The sequence below is a fragment of the Saccopteryx leptura genome, chromosome 10, assembly GCF_036850995.1.
Source record: "Saccopteryx leptura isolate mSacLep1 chromosome 10, mSacLep1_pri_phased_curated, whole genome shotgun sequence".
NCBI lineage: Eukaryota > Metazoa > Chordata > Mammalia > Chiroptera > Emballonuridae > Saccopteryx > Saccopteryx leptura.
The window spans coordinates 41,634,611-41,661,291 of NC_089512.1; the positions used below are offsets into that span (position 1 = coordinate 41,634,611).

The following is a 26,681-nucleotide window of genomic DNA, read 5'->3' on the forward strand; positions in this document are numbered from 1 at the left end:
TGAAGGCAGAGTCAGGCAGCAGAAGCTGAAAACAATGGGCTTTATTAACCACTCAGTTTCATCAAATAACAACAGTTGATCATCAGCAGATTCATATTCGCAAATTTATTGACTCACTAAAATGTATTTTAACCTCTGAATAAATACTTGAAACACTTCCTCAGCCATTATTGAACATGTGCATGGGCACAGGGCAAAAAATTAGAGCTGCTGGAGGTGCGTGCTCTCAGCTGACGTGGGACAAGGCGAAGCTCCACCTTCTCATATCAGCTCTCTGAGTAATCAGGTGTCCCTCTCACAGTACATTTAGTGCCATGTTTTTTATAAATTTTGTGAAATAAATTTTCTCTATTTAAAACAGCCCCCAATCCTAGTGCTGAAGTACTACTGTCCCATATTCTGAAGCACAAAATGGTGATTGTGTGCCTCACAGAGGAAAGCAGGTGTTAGATAAGCTTCGTTCAGGCATGAGCTATAGTGCTGTTGGCCGGTAGTTCAACGTTAATGAATCAACAATATACATTAAACAGGGTATTTTAAATAGAAACACACATAAAACAAGATTATTTATTGATTGGTGGATGGAAATGGGACCAGAGGCTCACAGGAACCTAACCCTGTATTTCCCTTAGGAGCAATGATTCAGTATTCACTAATTCAGTGCTCCTGGCGACTTTATAGAACATAACTACTGTTATTAATGAATACTTCATCTTGCCTTATAGCCAGTGTTACCTCTAAGTTTTTAAATTGTAGCCGCCGTGGCACCTTGGGAGGGCCACAGGACGAAGCCCTTTTATCTCAGAGTGTTTAGTGGCTTAGCTGCTGGAAGGCCTGCCTGCCAACCTGCCAGGCTTCCAGACAGCGCCCTCTGCACTTGCTTTACCCTCTACAGAGGGGAAACTGGCTAATCAGGAAAGAAACTCCCTCAAAAGATAAACAGTGAGGAGTGTACATATGATGGAAAACAAATGGGTCTTGGTACCATGTTGTGGAAATTATCTCACATAAGTAGATAAAGGAGCAGGGTGAGCCTAGGCGGCACTGTTGAGTCCCCTCCTCCAGTTCATGGCCCATTTGTGACGTGTGCACCAGCCTATTTGAGAAAACTCCATCTTTACACTCGGTACTCACAGAACTGGGTTGTTGCTCTGCCGTGTGGTGCTCTGTGTCAACGCCGCACCCCACCATGGCTGTGACCGCCTGCCAAGGCTTGGGGTTTGTAGTGTCACTGCTCGGGATTGCGGGCATCATTGCCGCCACCTGCATGGACCAGTGGAGCACACAGGACTTGTACAACAACCCGGTGACAGCTGTATTCAACTACCAAGGGCTGTGGCGCTCCTGTGTCCGGGAGAGCTCTGGCTTCACTGAGTGCCGGGGCTACTTCACCCTGCTGGGGCTGCCAGGTAAGGGCTGGTGCCTGGTGTGTGTGGGGGGGAGCACTGAGCCACTGCCTGGGGCACCACAGAGGGGCGGCTGGACAGGCAGGAGCGGCAGCCTCTACCACCAGAACAGAATTGCAGGACCCTTAGGGAGGGGAACTTTCTGGAGCTGTCAGGGCACCTGTTCCCCTAACTGGATAGTGCTGAATTCTACCCAAGAGGCACATTTTAAAAAAAATAACTCTTATGTGAGCAATGGCACTGAGTCTCAATCACCCGCAGTAACAAGACTCAGGAGGCTTAGATTTGAGTCACTTCCTTCTTCAGCCCCAAGACTCCCCCTTCCTGAATTGGGGACTGTGAATTCGTCTCCAGGCCCCCTCGTGCCTGGTCCCAGCTTCCAGCAAAGCCTAAGCACATAGCAGCAACGGAAGTGGGGCAGAGGAAAGGGCTGTGTTTATCTGGGGTGAGCTGGTGGGCTCCTCCTCTGTGCAGCCGAGGCTGGGTGTGACAAGGTGCTAAGTGGGCACAGAAGCCAGTGCTGAGGAGCTGAGACGAGTGTGCAGGAAAGTCTCTACCAAGGAGGAAGAATGCCAAGGCATCACTGAAAGGTACTTAGACTTTGGAAGGGAACAATCACAGAAAGAAAAACAGCATGGCCAAAAGCCACCTGAATCTTATTTGAAGGGAAATGAGAGAATGTGCTTGGCTGGAGGAAGGGTTATGTGAGGATGATTATGGAGAGCATTGAGTGACAAGCTGAGAAAGAAAGAAACTGGATATAAACAGAACATGCACCAGACCAGTGGGTGACCAGTTGCCAATTTAGTAAGATGTCCCTCTATAGGGACTGGGTGGAAGGTGAGCCACTCCAGTGTCCCTATGTCCCACTGACCCTTCCATAGCTCTAGGTCTAACCATCTCCCTTACCTGAAATGCAAAATGTCCAAAGTATCTCCAGAGGCTAGGCCCTGGGCCCACATAGCCTGGGGCTGACCTCATGAGCACCAGGGTGACATCTGAAGGGCTCATATTGCTTCATAGAGGGCAAATAACAATGGCACATTATGCACTAGCACTTGAGTAAACCACTGCCTTACAGTACTTTGTGTAATCTCTATAAACCACCATGTGAACTAGGTGCTATTATGTATTATCTCACCTTTAGAAACAAGGGAATTGAGTTTGGGTAACTTGCCCAAGGTCACATATAGTTGAAGCCAGGGCTCTGACCCTGTCTTGCCTGCACCTGAGCCCCCACTAACAAACCTAACAGGGACCCCCAAGGCTCTCAGAAATCAATCCTGACCTAAGGCAGGAATCCCCAATGCAGTTACCTTCCCAGACTCACCTCTTCCTAAAGTCTGGCAAATAATCAATGGGAAAGACCTCGTTAGTAATCACAGCAATGTATTAAAAAATTTAACAAATAGTTTATATAAATTGACAGGAAAAGTGCTAAAATTCCTTAACTAAATAAAGAAATACAAACTGACAGTTCAAGAAAAGGAAAAAAACAAATGCTTCAGAAATATTTGTTTAAAAATTAGTTTCAAACTCATTAGTAATCAAAGCAATGCAAATTAAAACAAGTGGTCCTGTATAACTTACCAAAATAAAGGTGTAGTGAAAAACAACAACAACAAACTACTGCTGGGAATACAATTCATAGAAAAAAATCTGGTTCTACAGAAAACATATTTTTTTAAACTTCACATCATTTTTTAAAAATTTATGTTTAGAAAATTAAATTTAACACGGTGACATTGATCAGTAAGAGTATAGAAGTGTCAGGGAAACATTTCTATAGCATTTGAACTGTTATTTATCTTGTATGTCCATCACCCACTTCACGTCATTTGATGCATTAATTCCACTCTTAGGAATCTCTCTTATACGAATAATCAGAGGTCTTGGCCAGTGGGCTCAGTGGTAGAGCATCGGCCTGGTGTGTGGAAGTCCCAGGTTCAATTCCTGACCAGGGCACACAAGAGAAGCACCCATCCGCTTCTCCACCCCTCCCCTTCTCCTTTCTCTCTATCTCTCTCTTCCCCTCCTGCAGCCAAGGCTCCATTGGAGCAAAATGAGTTGTTAAAATTATCTCTACTTCCAAATTTTCTATTATGAGCACCAAAAGGTGGAGTCAGAAATTAGGAATATACAGGGTGGGCAAACGTTGGTTTCCAGTTGTGAGTACGCAAGGCACAGAGTTTATTCTTATTTCTTTATTTATTATTGTATTTTTTAACAAACAATTGTAAACCTACTTTTGCCTCACCCTGTACAATGTGGTAATATTCTCTTTAAATTAATAGATGTATCAATTATTTTTCTTACTAGTATACTAATTTCACTCCTCTCGTATTTGATTTTATGTTGTCAATTGACCGCCATTTTTAGTTAACTACCACTCATGATTTTATATTTATAATTCCTAAAAAATGGTAAAGCAAATGTGGGGAAATGTTTTCTTTGATATCAGTAAAATCATATAAGCTCTTAGAAATTTATAGCTTGAAATGGCACTGCCAGGACATCTCACCCTCTGTAGAGAGATGATTATCCCTATGAAGTCAGCAAAACATTTTGCGCTATTTTAAAGATAATTCAACCAAGTTTTACCAACATTATAACAGTATTGTTAAACAGAATCAGACCATGAAGTATCATTATAATTATGTATTATTATAACAGACCATGAACTATCAGTATTATTAGAGATACATTTAATATGTTTTAACAAAACCTATTGCCATAAATGAGGAAGCCAGCGTTGCCCCGTGGACTCCATTCACTCTTTGGCAGTAACAGCTAGGGCAGCGGTCCACTCACTTCAGAGCACAGAAACTCATCAGGAAGTGAAAAATACCATCCTTCAGATTTTAAAACATATCAATATTTATTTCACATAAAAAAGCGCATAAAGACTTACAATTTCTCTCTACTCAATCAGTATTCTGCTTACGTAGAGGTGGCTTTAATTTATTTTTTAAAATTAACTTTTTTTCTTCCAAAAAATAAAGTCACTCACCATTTCAAACAAGAAAAAAAGCTTAATTCATTATACCATAAATTCTCCCCATCTTGAAATTTTGCATAAAAACATTTGCATAAGAAAATGAGTGTCAGGATAGATAACTTGTAATAAACTATTTTAAAAAATTTTTTCATTATCAGTTTATTATTTTGGTTATATCATAGTCCAGGTGTTAGGGCGGGGGGGGGGGGGGAGTTGTAAGAAAAATGTCATAAAATGAACAACTTGAAACCAAACTCTCATAGATCTCTTTATTAATAAAAAAATCTGTGTTTTGGCTGAAATAGAGTAAAACGGACTTTGTCCACAGAAACAGTGACAGGATCATTTCTGAATTATTCCAACATTTTTCCAACTAATTGGTCAATCCTTGTCCACCAGCAGAGACCACAGTCACCTTTTCCAGTTAGTCCCTCCCCACCTTTTAGACTTGGCCTTATAGCTCAGTTCAGGGAATACAAAGCCAACAACATTATTTATCACCTTTAAGTCATATCTGTCTCTTGCTTACTCTCTTCTTTTGCATTTTCTTGCTCATGTTTCATTCTTTACTAATCCTGATCACAAAACCTAAAGCAAGGTGTTGAGAGTAATGTTGCCTCCATTCAAATTAAGAAGGCGAACTTCCATATTTGCTTTCTGTGTTTGCTGGGAACAAAGCCGTGAGCGCAGTGACTGGGTGCACCCAAGATAACATTGAAATGTCCAGATGCTCAGGCTTGTTTCCTGGAGAACTTGTACAGGTTAGAGATGTGTGTGTGTGTGTGTGTGTGTGTGTGTGTGTGTGTGCGCGCGTGAGCGTGCATGTGTGAGTTTCAGGGCCTTGAAACCAGATTTAAAGAAGTTCTGATTTAAATGTATCTGAATTCAGAGGCAAGACACACATGACCCCAAGAAGCACATTAATTCTCCAACAAAGTAAAATTGTGTAGACAAAGTGCAATGGCTGATATCTGGCCAAGTCTCTCTTTTGTGTAATTATATAATTCCTGATACTTTTTTATTAATTGCAATAAAATTTTTTCTGCAAAATGTATAATAGAAGATAGTATGCAAGATCTGAAAGGGCTCTGAAGTGTCCTGGTGCAGTCCCCATGTGAACAGATGAAGACACTGTGACCTGCAGGAGCTGAGCAGTTTGCCCCAAATCACCCAGCACAACTGCGTGTTAGTGACAGTGTCAGGAGCAGGTCCTAGGCCTCTCAGTAACCAGGCCAACGACTTGGGTCCAGCCAGCCCGGGTCCCTCCTCTGGCCTTTGTGGAATCTTCTGTGATTGCCACGTGATCTTCACGTGGTTCTTGTGGCACAAATGAGATAAAGGTCAACAGAATGCTTCTTTTTTTTTTTTTTAATTCATTTTAGAGAGGAGAGAGAGGGAGATAGAGAGAGAGGAGAGAGAGACAGGGGGGAGGAGCTGGAAGCATCAACTCCCATATGTGCCTTAACCAGGCAAGCCCAGGGTTTCGAACCGGCGACCTCAGCATTTCCAGGTCGACGCTTTATCCACTGCGCCACCACAGGTCAGGCTCAGAATGCTTCTTATATCTTCATCCCAGTTCCAATACCTGTGAACCAAGAGTATATCACTAAGATTTGGCTTTCAGGTCCCCAAAATGGGGACAACTTAGTGTGTGCCCGGTTCTCCACATAGAAATGCAGATAGCACCAGAGAGGAAGTTGAGGTGGGGGTCCCCCCCCAATATAAGGCATCTGGTTCAAGGCACTTAGACAAGGTTCTTAACTTATTTTACCTCACTTTACTCACCTCCCCCCAAATATATGGGGGGAATGATAACACCCTACCCATTTCTGTAAGATTAAATCGATAGATATAAAAGAAACGGGGTTTATAAGTTGTGAGGAAAAAATTTGAGAGTCTGGTTTAAGATGGAGATTCCTGGGGCCATTTTTTAAAAAAAGAGAGAGGTCAGTCAGCCGAAGCGGCCTCCGGCGCAGAGCAGAGCCGGAGGGAAGGGCTGTGGGGGTTCTGGGCGCTGCTGGACGGGCCCTTGTCCCCAGAGGGCAGAGCTCCTGGCAGGGCCTCCGGGACGCAGCCTGCCCGGGGGAGGGGGCCGCTGGGCGCTGCTCTCAAACCGCGGGCCTGCGCAGATCAGCGGGACAAGTGCCTCTTGGGGCCGCTTCTCTAACAAATGAAAAAATAATGCCCTTGAACCAAGAGTGAAACTGAACTATCTAAGGAAAACACTGAGAGCAAACACCGAGAGCTGGGGGACGCCATCTGAGCAGGGCGGCTGCGCTCAGGAGCGCGGTGGGCCCACGCCTTCCACAGCAGGGAGGTGGCAGCTGGACCCGAGGTGGCAGCCAGAGGGCCAGAGCGGGAAGCCATGTCCACCACCACGTGCCAAGTGGTGGGCTTCCTCCTGTCCCTCCTGGGCCTGGTGGGCTGCATTGCTGCCACGGGGATGGACATGTGGAGCACCCAGGACCTGTACGACAACCCGGTCACCGCCGTGTTCCAGTACGAAGGGCTCTGGCGCAGCTGCGTTAGGCAGAGCTCGGGGTTCACCGAATGCCGGCCCTACTTCACCATCTTGGGCCTTCCAGGTAGGCGCCGGGCAGGACCGGGTCTCCACCAGGTCAGGGCAGGGAGGGCCTGTGAGCTCTCAGCAGCCAGGAGTGACCTCGGGACAGGGTTGACTCAGAATAGTCAAAGGGAGCAATTGTCACAGGGGAGAAAGTTGGAGAATTTCACACTCAAGTCAAAGGAGTTGGTGGTGAGAAAGCAGGTCATGAAAAGAATGGGTCTATTTTAAGGGCATGTTCATCATGGTAGAATAGACTAGTGTCCTGCAAGGAGAAAATTGTGTGCAGGTATGTGCAAGTGACTTGCTCCTGCCTGCACATACCTAGGAGTAAGGAAGTAGGACGATGAATATTTTCTTACAGCTGAAAAAGTTTATTGAGAGCTGATTTCATTTCATTTTTGATTCAATTAAATTTTTCTTTGAAAAGTTGTCTCTGTAAGTGCTGAAAAAATATTGCCACTAAATTATAGACCTTTTCTACATTTGTGGTGAGAAATTCCAGTATGAGCTCCTAAAAAACAATATATATCAGAATATTATTATATAATTATAATAATGTCAGACTATAAATATAACAGTGACATTCTTTCACCCTGAAGATGAGCTAAATATGTATCATAGGAACTTTGCATTCTGGATATTATGGGAGTTCTACTTGTGTTAAAAAAAAAAAAAAAAGAAAGAAAGAAAAAGAAAAGAAAACTTCACCCTCCAAAGAGTGTCCAGGGTGTGAGTTTGGTGAGGAAAGGAAAATGGTATTGGGCTTTGCCTCTCTGAGACAAACACCTTGTCAATAAGTAGCTGGAAAGAAATTGGCATGAAACTGTTAGGAGCTTCTAAAGCACTTGAAATTGAATTGTGAAAAGCAATTTAACTAATTCATCTTTATTTTCAAAAAGAAATAGAAGATGGGTGACAGAGTAGAAGAATTGGGTTATTTACTCCATATTTTGGAAGCCAGTCATACAGTAGGACCAGCAGGACCACAGGCTACAGGAAAGAGCAGCTTAGGGAAGCAGGGGAGGTAGAACCTGGCGGAGGGAAGAAAGAAGCCCCAGGAAGGAGGGATTGTGCTGTAGTGTGAGGGCAGAGGGCAGAGGAAGGAGATGCAAGGCCGTGGATTGTTGACTTGCTGGCTACACCTAATTTTAACTGTTCAATGAAGAAAAAAGTTTGGCTTCATATTCAAAATTAAGACAAGATATCCCATAACTTGATGCTCAATAACCTCTTCACAGAGCTTCACCACCTATCACCAATGTCTCCCTCATTCTTTATGTCTCCATGCATGGAGCTCCCAAACCTGTCCACTCTCCTAAATGGCCAAACCCCATTGCTACCATTCTCATTTTTCTTTACTATTTTACCAAGGGAAAATCTCCCCCTCTCCCCCTTGATATTGTATTTCTATTCTCTGCAGAACAAAATCCCTGTCCACTCTCCTGCCCAAGGCCAGCCTTTCCACCAGGGCTCTGCAGACCCCACCCCATCCTGTCTGCTCAATTGCTGATCAGCCTACTTCTCACCTGTTTTATTTCTCCTACTGTCTTATGCTTCTGTCCCTCCTTGCCTGGAAAGTCTTCTCTTGACTCTGGTCATTGCCAAATTCTGTCTCTCCCTGGGTCACTGACAACCAAATTAAAATGAAAATTTTTTTTCTACCACCTCTCATGCTCAACCTTTCTCAATCTTGTTTCTATCCTTCTTTCTTCAGAGGGTTTGCTCCTTTGACTGTAGCAGAAGGTCCAGCAGAATCTTTCAGTCACCAGCTTGTAGTTTTCAGTTCTTATCTCCCTACAATTTCAAAACCCAAACAATACTTATAGTTTTCCATTCCCGGCTTAATCAGGTGCAGACATGACAGCCTGACACCGAGGCTTTCCTACATCCCTCACCTACCTTCCCTGACCTCTTTCTACTCCCACGCCGCCAGCCTATGCTTCTCCCCGCCCCCTCTTGGCTTGGTCCTGGATACCCATGGCTCCCACTGCCCCGATGCCCCCCTCTCCTACCCCAACTGCCGTCTCCACAGATTTCCCCATGTGCGAGTCCAGCTCAGATACTACCTCTTCCCTGAAGCCCCCTTACATTCCCTACATTGAACAGGATCCCACACACCTCTGTACTACCTACAGAGCACTCTGATAGCATTGAGCATGTTCCTTCCTCATGATTCTCCTTGCAGTCTGGAAAGCTGAGAAACTCCAGGCAGCCATCACCAAGGTGTGCCCCAGCCCTGCCCATCTGGGTCAGGGGAAAAAGATTCCACCAAAAAGCCAGGAAAGACATTTCGTGGGACTGAGCTGGCAGAAATGGAGTTACTTCAAATCTTTGATAATTTGTGGCCACAGAGAACAATGTAGGTTTTAAAATAGCCAGTTCTCATGCAGCAGGAATGACTACAATGTAAAATGGCATCCCAAAATGCAAATATTTGTTGTATGACTTAAGACTTGGCTGGCGGAAGTAAGAGATGAGTGGAAATATTACCAGGAGGAAAAGGTTAAAAAGAAACTCAAAGAGCTGCTGAAGGCAGGAACGTAAGGAGATAAAGCAAGCAGGGAGGAGGCCAAAGAGATCTCCTCGATACTTATGGGACTTCTAAGGGAGCTGTAAGGAGTAGCATTAATCAATCAGGACCCAGCACCCAGAGGGGAGTCTGCCATCAGGAACAGCTGCTGAAAGCATTTCCTTGATCATAACAAGGGGCCTCAGGAAGAGAGACCTGAAGCAGAGGAGCGGAGTGAAATGCCTGGAGATAGAAATGGAAGGCTCAGGGAGCTTTTTACCTAGACCCCCTGAGAGTACTACCCTTCAGCAGAGAAGTAAGCCTTAAAGTGCTATAAAGGGATGAGGCAGATGCCATTATAATACTTCTGTTAATATTTATAATAATCACTACCAAGTATTTAATTCTTTCTAGGTATAAGCTCTTTTCTTGCAAAATCTCACTAAACTTTTCATTCATCTCATAAAAACGTATCATCGTTAGTTGGAACTTACAGCCATTGAATAATTTAATTCCATTCAACTAGCTGTATTATGTAACCTATAGATAGATTAATGAGGTAAATGTCATTGGTAGCAGGATTGTTTACCTATATATTACCAGCACTGTATAATTAACAGTCCAAGATCCCCTCACTCACTGTATTCCAAACAGTCAATGTATTTGTAGTGCTCCAGGAATAACACCCAGAAATAAAAAGAGCTATCAGATAGAGGACTGCACATTGACTCTCCAGTTTAATCTTCACAACAATACAAGGAAATATGTGTTAGCTTTATTTTTACAAAAGTGAAAACTGAGGCTCAGAGAGTAGGGCAAGGTAACAAACATCCCAAACTCCATAGATGGCAGATGGCTGCAGTGGGAGGTGAACCTAAGGCTGGAAGACTTCCAAGCCTGCGTCTCTCCCTGCCCCATGATCAGGCTCTGTTTTGGTAGTCTAGGTAGAAGGGGCTGCCTTTGAAACTGAAGAGATTGATCTAGGCTGAAGCATAGTAACAATAGGGGTTACATCAATAGTGTTGGCCTACTTATAGCGATAGCATTAACAATGCACAATTTGGAGTTCTAAATTTAAAGAGTAGAGGATTTGTGTATCATCCCCATGTCTTCTCCCTGGAGACAATGGGAGGAAAAAGCAAAGGTCAGTCAATGAGTTGGTGGCAAAGAGACATGGCATACATGTCTGTGGCTCTATGATGACATCATAGTTGTTTTTTCTAATGTGTTTGCAAATATTTGGACAGAATTTGGTGGAGTGGCAGGCCCAATGGCTAAGAAAGCATGTGAGCTGGACTCAAGGCGGCAGCTTGACCACCTACATCTCTTGACCTCCCTTTCCCCATCTGGGAAATAACTCACAGTAGGCATTTATGGGAAGGTGCTCTGAAAGCCACGTACAAGCTCTAGCCCTTGGTGTCATTAAACCATTGCTGTCATGTCTACACCACCCAAAACTCTCACCAATTCATCTTTCAAATTACTTTTCTTCTTTGAAATCAAACACCTTTTAAAAATCCAAATATTCAAAGTAAAGATTATTTCAGGTGCTTTTTTCTCTTATCCATCCCTCCCCCATTCCACCTGTGTTCTGAGCACTTCACAGGTTCTCAACCCCTTTGCAAGCACTTAGAGTCTTGATTTTTTTCAGACAACTGACTACATCTCTTGGTTCTGACCTCAATGTGAGAAAACAACAGCCACTGGAGAGCTAGGGAGTTTCCTGTCAACCTGTCAATCATATTTACATACACAGGAATGGGTTTTAACAAAACCACATTCAACCCAGGGAACAATTCCATAAAATCTACAGCAAAAATCCGTGAGAGAAAAAAAATATGAAGCTGCTGCACTTAAGTATCCTTTCTAAAGGAGCTGCCTTGCTCGCTTCTTCTTACTTCTGGCTGACTTTCACATAAAGTCTAATGCATATGATCCTGTGAAAGCAGCCTGTCTTTCCCCAGTGTCTGCTGGAAGGAACTGGCCCTGGCAGTGAAGTGATTATAAGTTAGTTATAAAGTTGAAATGAGATCTGGAAGGTCCTCTTCGGTTTTGGTCAAGCTGCATTTCCTTTCTTCAAGAAAAAAGAGAGAAGGCCCTGGCCGGTTGGCTCAGCGGTAGAGCATCGGCCTAGTGTGCGGAGGACCCGGGTTCGATTCCCGGCCAGGGCACACAGGAGAAGCGCCCATTTGCTTCTCCACCCCTCCGCCGTGCTTTCCTCTCTGTCTCTCTCTTCCCCTCCCGCAGCCGAGGCTCCATTGGAGCAAAGATGGCCCGGGCGCTGGGGATGGCTCTGTGGCCTCTGCCTCAGGCGATAGAGTGGCTCTGGTCGCAACATGGCGACGCCCAGGATGGGCAGAGCATCGCCCCCTGGTGGGCAGAGCGTTGCCCCATGGTGGGCGTGCCGGGTGGATCCCGGTCAGGCGCATGCGGGAGTCTGTCTGACTGTCTCTCCCTGTTTCCAGCTTCAGAAAAATGAAAAAAAAAAAAAAAAAAAGAAAAAAGAGAAATGTTTTAGCCTTTTCAAATATGTGAACAAACATCTAAATATGCACACACCACTGTACATTGAAGGGAATCCCTCAGTGAAATGAGAGCACATCTACAAAGCCCAAAGGAGCCTGTATCTTAGCTATAAAAACGAGGCTGCTTGCTCTGCTTTCTCAATAATCAAAATATGCGGACCCAGAAACCAGAACATCTCCTCAGCTTGTGATTGTGGAAGTTGTTGCATTGATAGCAGGACAGCTGCCCACACAGCATCATGCCCCAACATGGACTAATCACCGGAAGGGCATCGTTTCATGATGGGAACAACCATTGTCAGAGTTATACAGCTGGACCCCACCTTGGAGTTGAAAAGGAAGAACAATGAGGATGGAAGCCGCCTAAAGCGCCTCACCATCGCCCACCTCCCCTGTCCATTGTCAGCTGATCCTGAGCCTATTTTCCCTTGCCCCCTTCCTTGGTCCAGGTCTGTCTTTTTTTCTCATATCTTCCCTATTGCCCTTCACACTCCCTTACTCCTCTTTTTCATATCCTCAACCATATTGTATCCCCATGTGAGAGGACTTAGGTTTATGCATAGTTAGCACACGCCAAAGCTATGTGAGGCTGGAGACAGGGAACTTCTTTTTAGGGAAGGGGAGGGAGCTGATATTTCCTGAACCTGGCTTAGTGTTATGCTGGGGCCAAGTAGCATCTGATCCTCACCACATCTCTATGCAAGAGATATCGCTATCTCCCCAGAGTTGAGGAAACTGGGCTTTGGTGATGTTAAGTGACTGGCCTAACAATTTACCTGGCATCACATCACTCTGTAGGATTTCACAAGACACAGAGGACCTCCATATTGGTCCCCTTGGATCTATGGAAAATCTAGGCCTTCTCTCTTGTTCTGAAGGGCTTTGCCTCTGGGGTCTGACCTCAGACTTTCCGTCTCTGAGCTTCCGTCCCTTTGGACTCCTCCACCAGCCCTATCTGCCTCCAATCTGAGACCAAGACATACCTGAAGGTGTGGGTCCGCTCCCCACCTACCGCACACCTTTATCGAAAGTCCCAGGCCCAGGCCTTTGGCCCGCAGTGATTGCCTTGCTGTCTCACCAGCTGGACCCCACCCCAGACAGCCCAGTTCACTCAGCCTCTGGGAGCTCTTTCCTCCCACCCCCCCCCCCACTTGAGCACCTCCTCCTGGACCCTCTTGAGGTCTGTTTTCCCAAACTGTTCCTTGAATTTTATGTTATTAAACAATTAAATAAAAATATCTAGGGGTGGGGCCCAAATATTAATATTTTTTTAAAAAATTCCCCAGGAGATGCTGAAGTGCAGCCCAGGTTGGGAACTACACCTGACAGCACCTTATTCCTGTCAGGGGAATAAGAAATTTTGCAACAGGGAGAGAACACTGAGTTCCCATTTCTCTGTTTGCTTCTGTCAGCGCTGAATCCTGCCCACCCTTTATGTCTGATAATGCCTCACTGTTCATTGTAAAGAATGCTGAAGTCACACCTTTGGTGCAGGGAATCAGTCTATAGAACCCACTGAATCACCTGTTATCAGCTGATAAGCCTATGCCTCTTGCTTAGTATATCAAATAAGAGACAGAGTGGCTAAAAGAGAAACCTGCCTCCTTTAAGAGCAGTTTCTCTGATTATCTGTCTATGGAAAAGAATTAGGATCCCAGAGGGTAGAATCTTCTAATTAAAAAGGAAGTTCAGTTCACCACCATGTATCTTCATGGTCATTACCAGACAGCTGTGGGTGGAGTCTAGCAATGAATAGTGGAGAACATTTCCTCCTACTTCCTGGTATCTGCCTCCATCACAGCTCCCACTTTCAGAAGAACCTCCCAAGGGGTCTCCAAAACATAGAAGACCTTAGTCTATTCATTCAAGCCAAGTTGTGGCTCTGACAATGGCCCCACGAGATATAAAACGATGTTTTTCCAACTGCAGGCTAAAAGAAAGGGGTAGGAGTAAGCTAGAAGAAGATTCCAGATATGAAAAGGAGCTCAAGGTCAGGGTGGACCCCTGGTTCAAAGCAGGTGCTAGTGTTCATGAGAAATCCAGAGGTCAAGAAAGAGCATGAAAAAATGAGGACTTGCCATGCAAACCTGACCCAGCAGAGGTAAAGGGGCATCTGAGAGCCTAAGGCGAAGGCTGCCTGAGACAAGCCTGCCAGGGCTCCCATATCTAGGGATGATAGAGGTGCACCAGCAGCAAGGCACCTCCCACCTGCCAGTATGCCATCCCTTCTCATCAAACAGTGTCAGGGAAGGTCACATACCTCAGCCATAGCCACAACACACATGTGATATGTTTTCAGGAACAAATATTAGAATCAATCAAAAGAGATTCAATGACCCCATCTTTGCCAAGAGTCTAGGATAAGTGTAATTTTTCATAGGAGAGAGACATCCTTTATCCTACTTGGTTAATTATCATTTGTTTGGTGGGTTAGTGGGTAGTTGATTGGTTGATTGCTTTTTGATTGTGTTAACTGGATGCCTTGCTGAGTGCTTCTTAAAAAGGATAAACGAGGCCCTGGCCACTTAGCTTAATAAATTAACAGCATCATCCTGAAACACCTAGGATGCAAGTTTGATTCCCAGTTAGGGCACATATAGGGAGCAACCACAGAATGCACAACTAAGTGGAACAACAAATGAATGTGTCTCTCTCTCTCCCTCTTTCTCTCTGTCTCTCTAAAATCAATCAATTAAAAACATTTAAAAGGGGTAAAAAATGTGGTTCTCTGACTAGCTTAACGCTTAAAATATCAGAACAAAAGCTGTTTTTAAAACTTCTGACAGGTTCCTGGGTAGAGTTGAAGTTCATAAGAAATCAGGGGACAAGGTGGAGGGGAAGTCAAAGACCATTCCTCTTCTCATATGTTCAGCTTTCTGGCAGGTACATCCCAAAACATAACAACCTTGAGGTTATTTCTTGAAATGGGGGCTGCCCCACAAATGTCTCCTCCATGACTATCCTGAACCACAGGTTTATGGTTTAATTATTTGTGTTAAAGAGAATTAGAGCCACACTGCAAGCTACTGTTATAAAGTGGTACTATTATGATTACATAGCCAAATTTCTCTTCCTTTTAAGAAATTAGAAGTTCAGAATTTCCAATAAGACTATGATCTTCTCAGGTTGTAAGCTGCTTGAGTGTAGATACTATTTCTTATGAAACTTTATACCTTCTGCAGCATCTAGCAAAGGGCTTTGAAGAAAAATTGAGCTTTAAAATGCCTGATGAATGAATGAGTGAATTCATAGATGAGTGTTAGCATTTGACCATGCGAGTACACCAACACGTTTTGGATGAATACAGAAAGGTGTAAATGAATACACAAGTAGGTTTCACATACTTGCATTCGCCAATGAGGGAATGGGCTGGGTATTTGTTCCCAGTATCCAGTGGAGCCAGCAAAGCCATTAGGCAAAGATTGGGAGGTCACAGGTGACATACTAGGTAGAGCCCTCATATTAGGAGTGGATTTAAAGGCCACTCTGAGGCCCTCATGAGTTTTTTTTTCTGTGTGTGTGTGTGTGTGTGTGTGTGTGTGTGTGTGTTTGTGACAGAGACAGAGAGGGACAAATAGGGGGCATAGAGACAGGAAGGGAGAGAGATGAGAAGCATCAATTCTTTGTTGCAGCACTTTAGTTGTTCATTGATCGCTTTCTCGTGTGTGTCTTGACCGGGAGGGTATAGCAGACCAAATGACCCCTTGCTCAAGCCAGAGACCTTGGGTTCAAGCTGGTGAGCCTTGCTCAAACCAGATGAGCCTGTGCTTAAGCCGGCGACCTCGGGGTTTCAAACTTGGGTCCTCTGTGTCCCAGTCCAACACTCTATCCACTGCGCCACTGCTTGGTCAGGCTTTCATGAGTTCTTTTTGTCTTAGTGGGATCACCATGGCTCTAGCATCAGAATTCACCTGCAAATCCAAGAGGACACTGTTATCAATTCTCCCAGGAATGAATGATCAGGTCTTGGAGGATTGATTTCACACCATGCAAACCACAAATGTAGTTGCTAATGAAACCAAGATTAACAATGGTTGCTTGTAGAATTTTCTTCCCAGGAGAGAAGCATAGTTACAATCAGAAGTTTGTTTAGAGAGAAGAGTCAGAACCTAGTGAATGGAGGTCATCAGCACAGAACTAGAGCAGCTGGATACCATCATCTCTACACGGGGAGCTGCCTCAGACACTGCAGAAGGCTCTCAATGAATTCTGCATGTTCTACTTTTCCTTTCTCATTACATTTTATTGATTGCCAACTATTCCATCATGACAAATTGCTTTGTGATACATACCTTAGAGTGAATAGCTGGTAGCTCCACTGATATTGGCCATACATGAGATGGAAATCTTCCCAAAGAGATTGGAAGAAGTCCCTTCCCAGGACTCTCTTGTCTCTAGAATCACATTTATAAATAATCTCCTCAGACAGGTTAGTCCCCAAGATAAGTTTTGGAGAATATTCCTTTACACATTTTTGGCATCCATTTCAGAGGATGACCTTTTATGGCCAAGTCTCTTAGTTTAGAGGATACATTCTATCAGGAGCATACAGATCCCTGGACCTTGATGGCAGCCAGACTTCTGTCGGGTTTTCCAGGATAAGGTACCTTAAAGCAGTGCCCTGTGATGAGAAAATAAGCATTGTGAGACAGTGCTGAGTTTGACATCAGCTCTGCTTTTCCCTTTCTGTGTGTCTTTGAGCAGGTTACTTAACCTCTGAGTCTCAAATTCTTCAATTATAAAATAGAGGTAATACATTCTTATACTGCAGGGGTTGTTTTGTATATGGATTAAATTTTTTAATGTCTGGAAAGGCCTTTCATAGATTTCTTTCTTTTTTTTTTTAAGTGAGAGAAGGGGGGATAGTGAGGCAGACTCCTGCATGTGTCTCGACTGGGATCCACCCAGCAATTCCTGTCTAGGGCCAATGCTTGAATCAATCAAGCTATCCTCAGTGCCTGAGGCTGATGCTCGGACCAACTGAGCAGGAGGGAAAGAGGGAGAGAAGGGGGCTGAAGAGAAGCAGATGGCTGCTTCTTATGTGTGCCTTAACTGGGAACCAAACTCAGGACGTTCGTACACTGGGCCAATGCTCTATCCACTGAGTCAACCAGCCTGGGACAGTAGCTTTCAATCAGAAGTAGCAATTGATATGACAGCTAGAGCTGGATGGAACTTTCTGCCTTTCTTCACACAGTTCTTCAGTCATGCTCTACTAGAACTTGCCCTGTTAGGGGCCTTTCCCTCTGGAAGACATAAAGGACTCGTTTGTCTTCCTTTTGTATGATTCATTATGCTTGCAGTGGACATGTTTATTGACTATCTTTCCCCACTTCAGTAGAAGCTCCATGAGGGCAAAGGTCATGCCTAACATGTTAATGACCGCCATCCCGTGCCTAGTCATGGGGCTCTGTTGAAATCAGTCACTGGACCTTAGGGACATCCTAGAAACAACTTTGTATGTATCTGGAGGACATAAAACACACTGCAGGAGAGTTCCAGCAGGACCTACAGCTTCCACTGATCCTGAAAAGGAAACTGCCAATAAATAGTGGTCATGTTGAAAGACCTGAGATTGACATAGTATCTTTTTATATATCCCCAAAATCTACAGCTCACCATGACCTTAGTAGTCCCTTTGAAAGGAAGCAAAAATACAGTGCCCTTGGCATATCACTTAGTGACCTTACTTTATTATATGCTATAAATGAATACTGGGTTTTCCTAAAGTGGGCACAACTATATCAATCATTGAGCCCATATGGAAAGACTAGAGAAGACAGATATTTTGGTTAGAAGTCAAAACAATTCAGTTTTACTACAATATTTAATGTTACCTTAGTCATGCCATTTCCCTTACTGGATCCAGAACATCAAGCTTTAAAATGAGGAAATGAAATAGGTTCATCTCTTCAGCCCTCTCAACTCCAACTACCCATATTTTTTTCATTCTACAGACATTTGCATGCATATCCTTCATCAGTCAGATGATTGTGATTGTTTTGCAATTCCCACAATTCCATATCCCTTGGTGATTATAAGGTTTGCATCATAGTTTAAGGATTTGCTATTTCTCAGAAGGTTGGGGCTGGTTGGTTGCAGTTGTTAGGTTTTATTAAACCAGAGCCTGATCAATCATATTGAGGTGATCTTGTGTGTCTGCTTGTGTCTTGCCCTTTGTTCCCACAGCCATGCTGCAGGCAGTGCGAGCCCTGATGATTGTGGGCATTGTCTTGGGTGTCATTGGCCTCCTGGTGTCCATATTTGCCCTGAAGTGCATCCGCATTGGCAGCATGGAGGACTCTGCCAAAGCCAACATGACACTGACCTCTGGAATCATGTTCATTATCTCAGGTAAACTGGGATTCGGAGTGCCTGCTGTCAAATGTGCTTCTGGGAATGTCAGAGCAAAATCATTCTGGCAGAGTAAACACAGCTTCTCCTTACTGAGCAGGGTTTGAACATAGTTCAGGGTTTTCACACTGGGATTCAATATCTGAGATTAAGGCCCAGTTACACTCTACAGAATTATCATGAGTGCTATGATCCCTCGTAGATGTTACCCCAGGCCCATCATAAGAGATTCTCAACCCTAAGGTAGTCATGTGACTCAACTCCTAAAGTCATTATTTTGGTAGGAGTCTAGAACATTATTTTATTTACTTATTTTCTTAAATTTGGTGAAAGGAGGGAAGGTAGAGACAGACTCCCACATGTGCCCAACAGGGATCCACCTAAGCCCACTAGGGGGTGATGATCTGCCCATCTGGGGCATTGATCCATTGCTTAGCAACTGAGCTCTTCTTAGCATCTAAGATGGAGGCCATGGAACCATCCTCAGCACCTGACATCAACTCGCTCCAATTGAGCTATGACTGCTGGTTGGGTGGGAAATAGAGAGAAAGAAGCAAGAAAGGGAGGGGTGGAAAGCAGCCAGGTGCTTCTCCTGTGTGCCCTGACCAGGAATCAAACCCAGCACAGCCATATGCTGAGCTGACGCTCTACTTCTGAGGCAACTGGCCAGGGCCTACAAATGATTTTTTTAATTTTTAAAAAATTTTTCTTTTATTAATATTTAGAGAGGAGAGAGAGTGAGAAAGAGAGAGAGAGAGAGAGAGAGAGAGAGAGAAGGGGAAGGGAGAAGCAGGAAGCATCAACTCCCATATGTACCTTGGCCAGGCAAGCCCAGGGTTTTGAACCGGCAACCTCAGCGTTTCAGGTCAATGCTTTATCCACTGCACCACCACAGGTCAGGCGACCTACAAATGATTTTAAGGGAAGAGTTCTTGATGTTATCAAAGAACCAGACCCAACATATTTATACTGCTAACCATTGGTCCCAAAATGCTTGAAAAAAACAAAACAAAAACTCTTTCTGTGCATTATACAAATCCTTCCACAATTAGAGAGAGAAGAAAGTCAAAGCAACACAATGCAATGTCTAGTACATAGTGGGAATTCAGTAATCAATGCTTGGATTAACTGTGTGTTATAGGAATAGAATATTCTGTAAGCTGATCATCTAAACTCATTTAAATGTACATTGCCTCAGAAACATTATAATCCCTTTAAAGTTGACCCTGGCGCTCTCTTATTCTTGGTCTACAGGTCTTTGTGCAATCGCTGGAGTGTCTGTGTTTGCCAACATGCTGGTTACTAACTTCTGGATGTCTACAGCTAACATGTATTCCGGCATGGGTGGCATGGTGCAGACTGTTCAAACCAGGTAACTTTCAGATCTAGGTCTCAGGACTCCATGGTGAATATTGCTATAAAACACCAATTAGACACGTATGCCTAATGTGACTGTTAGTGCCTAAAATAACAAAAATTAATCAGAGGCAACTATGTCATACTGTTAATCAACAATGATATGTAAATTCATAACCTTCATTTCAGTGAAATATCCTTGGTGATAAGACTTAAGGCTGATCTGACATTCGCTTTGAAATAACAGCGACAACTACCTATATTCGTCTAACACTCTTACTCAGTCCACATTGTGGTGGCAATAAAACAGGCACTGTTAGCTGAGGCATGTAAATTCGCATCTACCACATCTCCAGTCCATGATGGGAACCCAGCTAGGGACAGATAAAAGCTTTAATTGAATGAACAAGATACAGCATAGTTGAGAAAAGTAATGTTTCATCCTCATTCAGCTTGACTCTTTCTCTCACTCGTTAATTAATTCATTCTACAAATGTACTGAGCAGCTACTGTGGGCCACGCATTGTTCTGAGGGATAAAGACAGGGTCCCTGTTCTCATGGAGGTCATGGTGTAGCAAAGGGAGCAGAAACTCCAGTATAATTCGGTGTCTGGAGGAGGGCAGAACTTTTAAAAGATGAAAACACAATTCTAACGTGTGTATTTATCTAGCCACTGCCAAGGAACATTTCTCATAGCAAGAAGCAGAAGCAAATTCCTGACAAAAGCCCTTGTTATGAGAGAGCAATGTAGATGTTATAACTTAGAGAGCTGCCATCTCTGGAGTAGATACGCTTGGCATTTCTCCAGTCACAGCATCATGAGATCCAAACAGGGTATAAGAACAGTAGAGACATGACCAACCCTTACCCTCTGGCTCCCCAGAACTCCGAAACCCATCCATGTCCCTGTTTTGCTTCAAGAATGAGAAGGAAGTGATCCCAATAGCTGCCGTTATCCACCTCCGTGGTCCTCCTATGTTCTTTTAGTTACAAGAGCAACTTGGAAGTAAGCTGACCAAGATGTCCTGGTTTGCCTGCGACTCCCCCAGTTTAGCAGAGAAAGTCTCATGTTCTTTAAAGCTCCTCTGTCACAGGCAGATCAAAAGAGCCCACCTTGTCCAGAGGTTCTGTGTGTCTAGTGTCCCAGTCCCTGCCCAGAGGAGCCAGCGACCACCCACCTGACACCCGGCGCTAATGTGTGCCATCACTCTCTCACACGGTCTCCCTAAGACCTGCCTCTGTCCCTTGGGGAGGCAACTTCAGTACTGAGACTGAGACCAAAGAATTCTGATAGGCCTCCTGAATGTTTTTATCTGTGGATGGGCAGCATTTTTCCTCTTTCTGTCATTTCATCTTCTCTGCATAGACAGTGCAGCTGCCAAAAAAGATCTTGGCAGTCATTTGAGGGGGCTGTGGTTCCAGGGCCTTATTTAGTCCCAGAACCCCTCCGACTGCCCCGAGTCTACCATTGCCATGTTGAGTGTAACACTGGCAGAGCCTAAGCCCTGGACCTGAGCTACAAACGGCCTGCCCTTGCCCTGTACACAGCTTCCAAGGCATTTGTATTAGCCTAAACATCTCATTTTGTAACCTGAATGAATCACCAAAATTTAAAAACTAACAGTGTCTCAGGTTGAGCTACTCAGAAACAGATCCTAAGTTACAGATCCTATAGATCCATGTGCGAGCAATTTATGAAGGAAGAGGAGACAGGTTAGGGAGTGGGGCAAGCAGGACAGGGCCAAGGGGGTCTCAGATGGAGTCTTGGACTCAGCCTGATCCTAGGGAGCTGTGGGATCTTTCTTCAGCACCAATCAGCCTCTGTGCATGTTGGGAAAGTGACACCAGTGGTTGAACCAAAGCCAGAACTCCAGGGAAAGTCACAGGGTCCAGCAGGTAAAGGCAAAAGAACACAGGGTCTGGGCTGAAACACTGAAATGCTGAAAGGGACAGAGGGGACCTGGGCAGAGCACCACTGTACCTGCTACACAGAGATTTCATAATGCACACACACTTACACTTGTATACACTCATCTGTTTGGGGTTTTTTCCACCTTCCTATTTTAAAAAAAAATCAGATCTGGCAGCACTGGGCCCTCATTTTCATATGGCAACAATCTCTGCAGCTGAGAGGCAGCTACCCTTTTAACTAGGGCTCACACTCTCCAGGTGCCACAGTCCCCACTACTCTCAAATGCCCAGCCCTAAGGTTACTTATCTTCATGTTTATGGTTCTTCCATGTAATAGAATTAAGAAAGTGAAATGCTTCCTTACACCCAGCCCATTTACTCACTTAAGCTTCTTACCTGTCCCACGTAGGTATGTAAGTTTGCTGACCTTGATCAAGTGTGTCTAACTTGAGGAAGGGGACCTCATCCCTCATGCAGAGAGGACAGTATAGTTAATGATTATCAGTGAGACTATGGAGACAGAGTGACCTGCATATGAGTCCTGGCAATGCCATGTTCTTCCTGTGTCTCTGGAAAATTTAATTACTCTCCCAAAGCCTCAATTTCCTTATTTGAAAAATGGTCACATCAATTTAGTTCTTTATAATAATAATACTCTTGGCATGGATGGGTGCCAGGATTACTTGAGGTAGATAAGATGAATGCTTCTTGGCCCATAGGAAAAACTCAAGGGGCCTCAATTCCTTCAGAAATCACTTGAGACTGATTCTCTCAAACTTCTCTGGCTAAAATGGCAAGACACTCCCCTTTGGTGAAAGCGAGGAAAGGGACGTTTCCTCATATGTTTCTCTGGGATTAGAGACTTATAATTAATTTTATGCCTCAGTGACCTAAGAGGCCCAAATATCCCCCTGCTGTTTTGCTGGCTAGCTTCAGCCCCAATGCTGTTCTCCAGGGCACCTGTTCAGGTGGCTGTGACCCAAAGGTGTGTGTGTTCAGGGAGCATGGGCGGGGACAGGTGTAGAATCCAAAAGGAGAAACAGAAGGACAGGCATGGCCAAGTGCAGTGGGCGGGGCCCAGAGAGTTGAGTCAGCCGCATTCATAGCTCTCGTCTCCTTGCTCAGGTACACCTTCGGTTCGGCTCTGTTCGTGGGCTGGGTCGCTGGAGGCCTCACGCTAATTGGGGGCGTGATGATGTGCATCGCCTGCCGGGGCCTGGCGCCTGAGGAAACCAGGTGAGAAGCCCCATCCCAGCGCAACCAGACGTTTGATCTGAGTCCGTTTTAACCTATAATTTGCAACCAGCAAGATCAGTCTAGGTATATGGAATTGACTAAAGGAGCGTGAACATTCTCTTTTACAAGAAACAGGAAAAACAGAACAGAAATATTTCTGCCTCAGCAGAGTTGGGGATGATCCTATTTGAAAGGGAAAGAAAAGCCCCATCCATATGGGTTCCCTCTGGCTCCAGTGCTGGATATTTGGCAATAACTGAAGAGACTGATTGTGACAGCTTTGGTGTGGGGTCATAAGTGATACTGACATCTAGTGGGTAGAGGTCAGGGATGTTGCCAAACATCCTGCAATGCACACACAGGCCCCCACAACAAGGAAGCATCCAATCCATGCCAAATGCCAACAGTACTGCTGTTGAGAAACCTCGCCTGTAAGTCCATAAACGGACCCAGAGTTGGAGGACCTGGGTCTCAGTCTGTTCCTACTGGTAATTAGCCCTGCAACTGCTAACAAATCGCTGGCCCTCTCTGACCTCCATTACCGCATCCGTGTACTGAGCAGACTGAAGGAGATGGGCCGCATGTAGGTATCTTCTGGCTCACAGGTTGTATGATGATTTGGCATAACCATGTTTGCCTGGACATTGTTTCTGGTATAGCTAGTTCTCTCAGTTTGCTCGGGTCTGGGACACTGGGCTTTCAGTGCTAAAACTGAGACATTGCAGGGTAAATAAGGTACTTTGTTCTCCAACCAAATACATATATGGTCATGGAATGTTTCTTTCTCTTTCAGCTACAAAGCTGTGTCTTATCATGCTTCAGGCCACAATGTTGCCTATAAGACCGGAGGCTTCAAGGCCAGCACTGGCTTTGGGCCCAACACCAAAAACAAGAAGATATACGATGGGGGTGCCCACGCAGAGGACGAGGTACAGTCTCATCCTTCCAAGTATGACTACGTGTAGCACTCCAAGACACCTCGGCATGGGCAGAAGAAAACCCCCATCAGAGCTCACCCTGAAAACAAGGACATTTCACCTTGCTTCCTGATTGCTTTGACTCTCCGGTGGCTTAGAAAAGCCTTGATTTCACCTGTGGTGACACCAGATGGTCTTAGCCACCCGTCTCTGTCTCTAAATGTTCCATCACAAAACAGCCAATTTAACAGATATGAATTAGAGGCTGTATGTAGCCCACACTTTCCAATCCTCTAGCTCTTTTTTTTTAATAGAACTTTCTTAATCTGATGATAGAATGTGGTTTGAAACCCTATCAGACACTTGGATGATTTAGACAGACTCTCCCTCCTCCTTCTGAAAGCCAGTAGCCCATTGATGATCTAGTTCTCAACTCATCCCTAGAACAATTCTGAAAGGAAAAAAAAGAGAGTCGGTCAAAAGACATCATTTTCTGCTATTTGATTTTTGCCTCCTCACCTCCAAATAGGTTATTAGTAAATAAACCCTGATTGAAGAAGAGGTGAGAAATATATTTGTAATGTCTTTAGCTCATTCTCTGAGTTTTATTATGCTGCGGTTTTAAATGTCGCCTAGATCTAAGTGATTTCAGTTTGAAGAAACCATGGCTTCCTTTTGGCATCTGATAATTCCAGCAAGCGTCTCCCAAGGGTTTCCTGAGCTCTCCACTGAAGGTCTCCTTTCTGCCACAGGCCAGAAAGTGTCCCTAGAAGAATGAGAAGATCTTTTTTTGGTACTTTAAATATATTTTGCATATAGGTAGAATAAACAATGCATTAGTAAAATGATACACTGTCTCTGCGAATTAGCCTCACTCCTACACATAGATGGAAGAAAATTAAAAACTAATTGCTCTGCTGTTGTCTATATTGTACTTTGTAAAAAAATCACACTGAAGTCCCAATTTAATAATAAAATGCTCACTGATCTTAATTCCTTTTGAAAGCTCCAGGACTCAGACTATAATGATAGAGTCAGTGTAACCCATGTAAAAAACAAATAATAGAATACAATAGGTCCTAGGAAGTGAGTTGAAATTAGTTGTTGTTGTTTTTTTTTAAAGTGATCCTGAATTGAACCTTATGTTTCCAAGCACTACGTATCCACACTTGCATGGCTACAAGCTACAGGTCAGTTGACAGTAGACCTACTTGGCACTACGGCCAGCTTTGTTACTCTGAAAGTGGTTCCCTTCCCTAAGTTCACCTAGAGTGGTTAGACCACTGAATGTGTAAGAATAGAAAGCTCTTTGCAACCATACAGCTTCCCTGTGTTTATGTCATTGCTGCAGAAAGCCTAAACTCCTCCAGTGCCACCAGAATTCCATGCTAGCACCAGACTCAGAAGAGGCCCCCTGGGAAACCGAGGTATTAATGAGGACAGGAAGGATCTGACCATTGGGTTATTGGGGGGGGGGTGTCCTTACACCAACAGTGCATATAAAAATGATCTCCAAAGAGATGGGTGAATATTCATAGGGGTCTTTAGGCTGGACAGACTATATCTGTGAAAAGACCAGATCATGGCCCTTCAAACAGTAAGAAATTGTGTTTACCAAGAGAGAAAACAGTAATCTCAGAGAACTTTCTCACTGAGACAGCAATGATTTTTGGCCAAATCAAATAGAGTACTCATGGAACTCATTGTCTAAGATGAGGTAATTGATGAACGAACACAATTCAATAAAAATGGGGGTGGGAGAGAGGATGCTGAGCAAACTAGGGTGTGGGGGTTGTTAAGGATCCCCAGTATTTAAGTTGAAGGCCTGGGGTACAATGAGCTCTCCCCCTCTGGCCACCAGAAAGTCCTGGTCAGGTCTGAGACAGTGAGGTGTGGCTCAGTTGGGTTTCAGTTAGCACATTTTCTGTCCAACACTTAATGTTTAAAAGTCTCCATGTAATTAGATTGTGCTTTGTAGTTTTTTTTGTTGCTTTCTCTTATTGTATATGCATTGAATATTGACCTGCAAGTTTTGTTACTTAAATATTAAAAACACTTATCTCACATTTGAACAGCTTCTGTTCTTTTTTTCTAAGCTTCAGGAAGTGGTGCTGAGAGTGTCAGCACTTCAAAGCTGAGTGCATCTCCTGGAGTGTTTCTGCTGGCACTGCAAGTCCGGCACTCCAGGAAACCCCTCAGCCCCCAGAAGTCTAGGAGGTCGGGTCCCCTAACTGAAGGCAACACAACGAACAGAAAACATGGATTCCACCCAGGAATTCACCCCTCACTCTCTTTCTACCATGCCAGAATCAGTCCCACTGAACAGGCAAAATACACCTGTACATTCAAAGGAAGAAAGGGAGGAAGGGAGGGAGGGAGGGAGGGAGGAAGGAAGGAAGGAAGGAAGGAAGGAAGGAAGGAAGGAAGGAAGGAAGGTAGGTAGGAAGGAAGGGAGAGAGAGCAGGAGGGAGGGAGCAAGGAGGAAAGGAGGGGAGGAAGGAGTAACTCGACATTAAACAAAAAAATTCATGGTTGTTTATTAAGCCAAGAAGCATAATACTTAAAACAATATAGTACTATAAAATTTCAATCTTTAATTCTGAAGTTTAAAAAAAAAAAGTCAAACAAAAGCAAATCTATTGTAATTGTGGACAGACAGATGGCAGGGATGGAGGAGGACATCAGGTTAGCTGGTCCCTCTGAGTTGACACATTCAGCTTCTGAAAAGCTCTCGGTATGCTATACAGTGTGTGTGCACTTTTAGGGGCTTTCAGGCTAAAGAGTTCTCTGGTGCGATGCCACCTGGAAGGCCCGGGAAGGGCCCAGAGCCCCCAGGTGTACTGTCTGCAAGTGAAATGCCTGACTCTTCCAGGCATGACGGCCAAAAGCCACCCAAAGTGCA

The 26,681-nt window shown here is 44.3% G+C and overlaps 1 protein-coding gene across 2 annotated transcripts; it reads left to right on the forward strand.

Moving 5' to 3' along the window:
- Positions 1-1,093: 1,093 nt before the first annotated feature.
- Positions 1,094-25,851, forward strand: CLDN18 (claudin 18). Of its 2 annotated transcripts, none has more exons than XM_066350911.1 (5): positions 1,094-1,409; positions 18,194-18,358; positions 19,613-19,730; positions 22,752-22,862; positions 23,656-25,851. In XM_066350911.1, exons 1-5 carry the CDS (start codon positions 1,190-1,192, stop codon positions 23,825-23,827), a joined length of 786 nt encoding a protein of 261 aa, XP_066207008.1. In that variant the 5' UTR covers positions 1,094-1,189; the 3' UTR covers positions 23,828-25,851. The 2 variants fall into 2 exon arrangements, with proteins under 2 accessions (XP_066207008.1, XP_066207009.1); XM_066350912.1 differs by lacking the exon at positions 1,094-1,409 and adding an exon at positions 6,693-6,989.
- Positions 25,852-26,681: the final 830 nt, after the last annotated feature.

What these genes read in the sequence shown, in the direction of transcription:
- CLDN18 (XM_066350911.1), top strand. Translation starts at nt 1,190, where the DNA reads ATGGCTGTGACCGCCTGCCAAGGCTTGGGGTTTGTAGTGTCACTGCTC. An exon ending in CACCCTGCTGGGGCTGCCAG is followed by an intron (nt 1,410 to 18,193) that starts GTAAGGGCTGGT and finishes TTGTTCCCACAG; the next exon opens with CCATGCTGCAGGCAGTGCGA. An exon ending in AATCATGTTCATTATCTCAG is followed by an intron (nt 18,359 to 19,612) that starts GTAAACTGGGAT and finishes CTTGGTCTACAG; the next exon opens with GTCTTTGTGCAATCGCTGGA.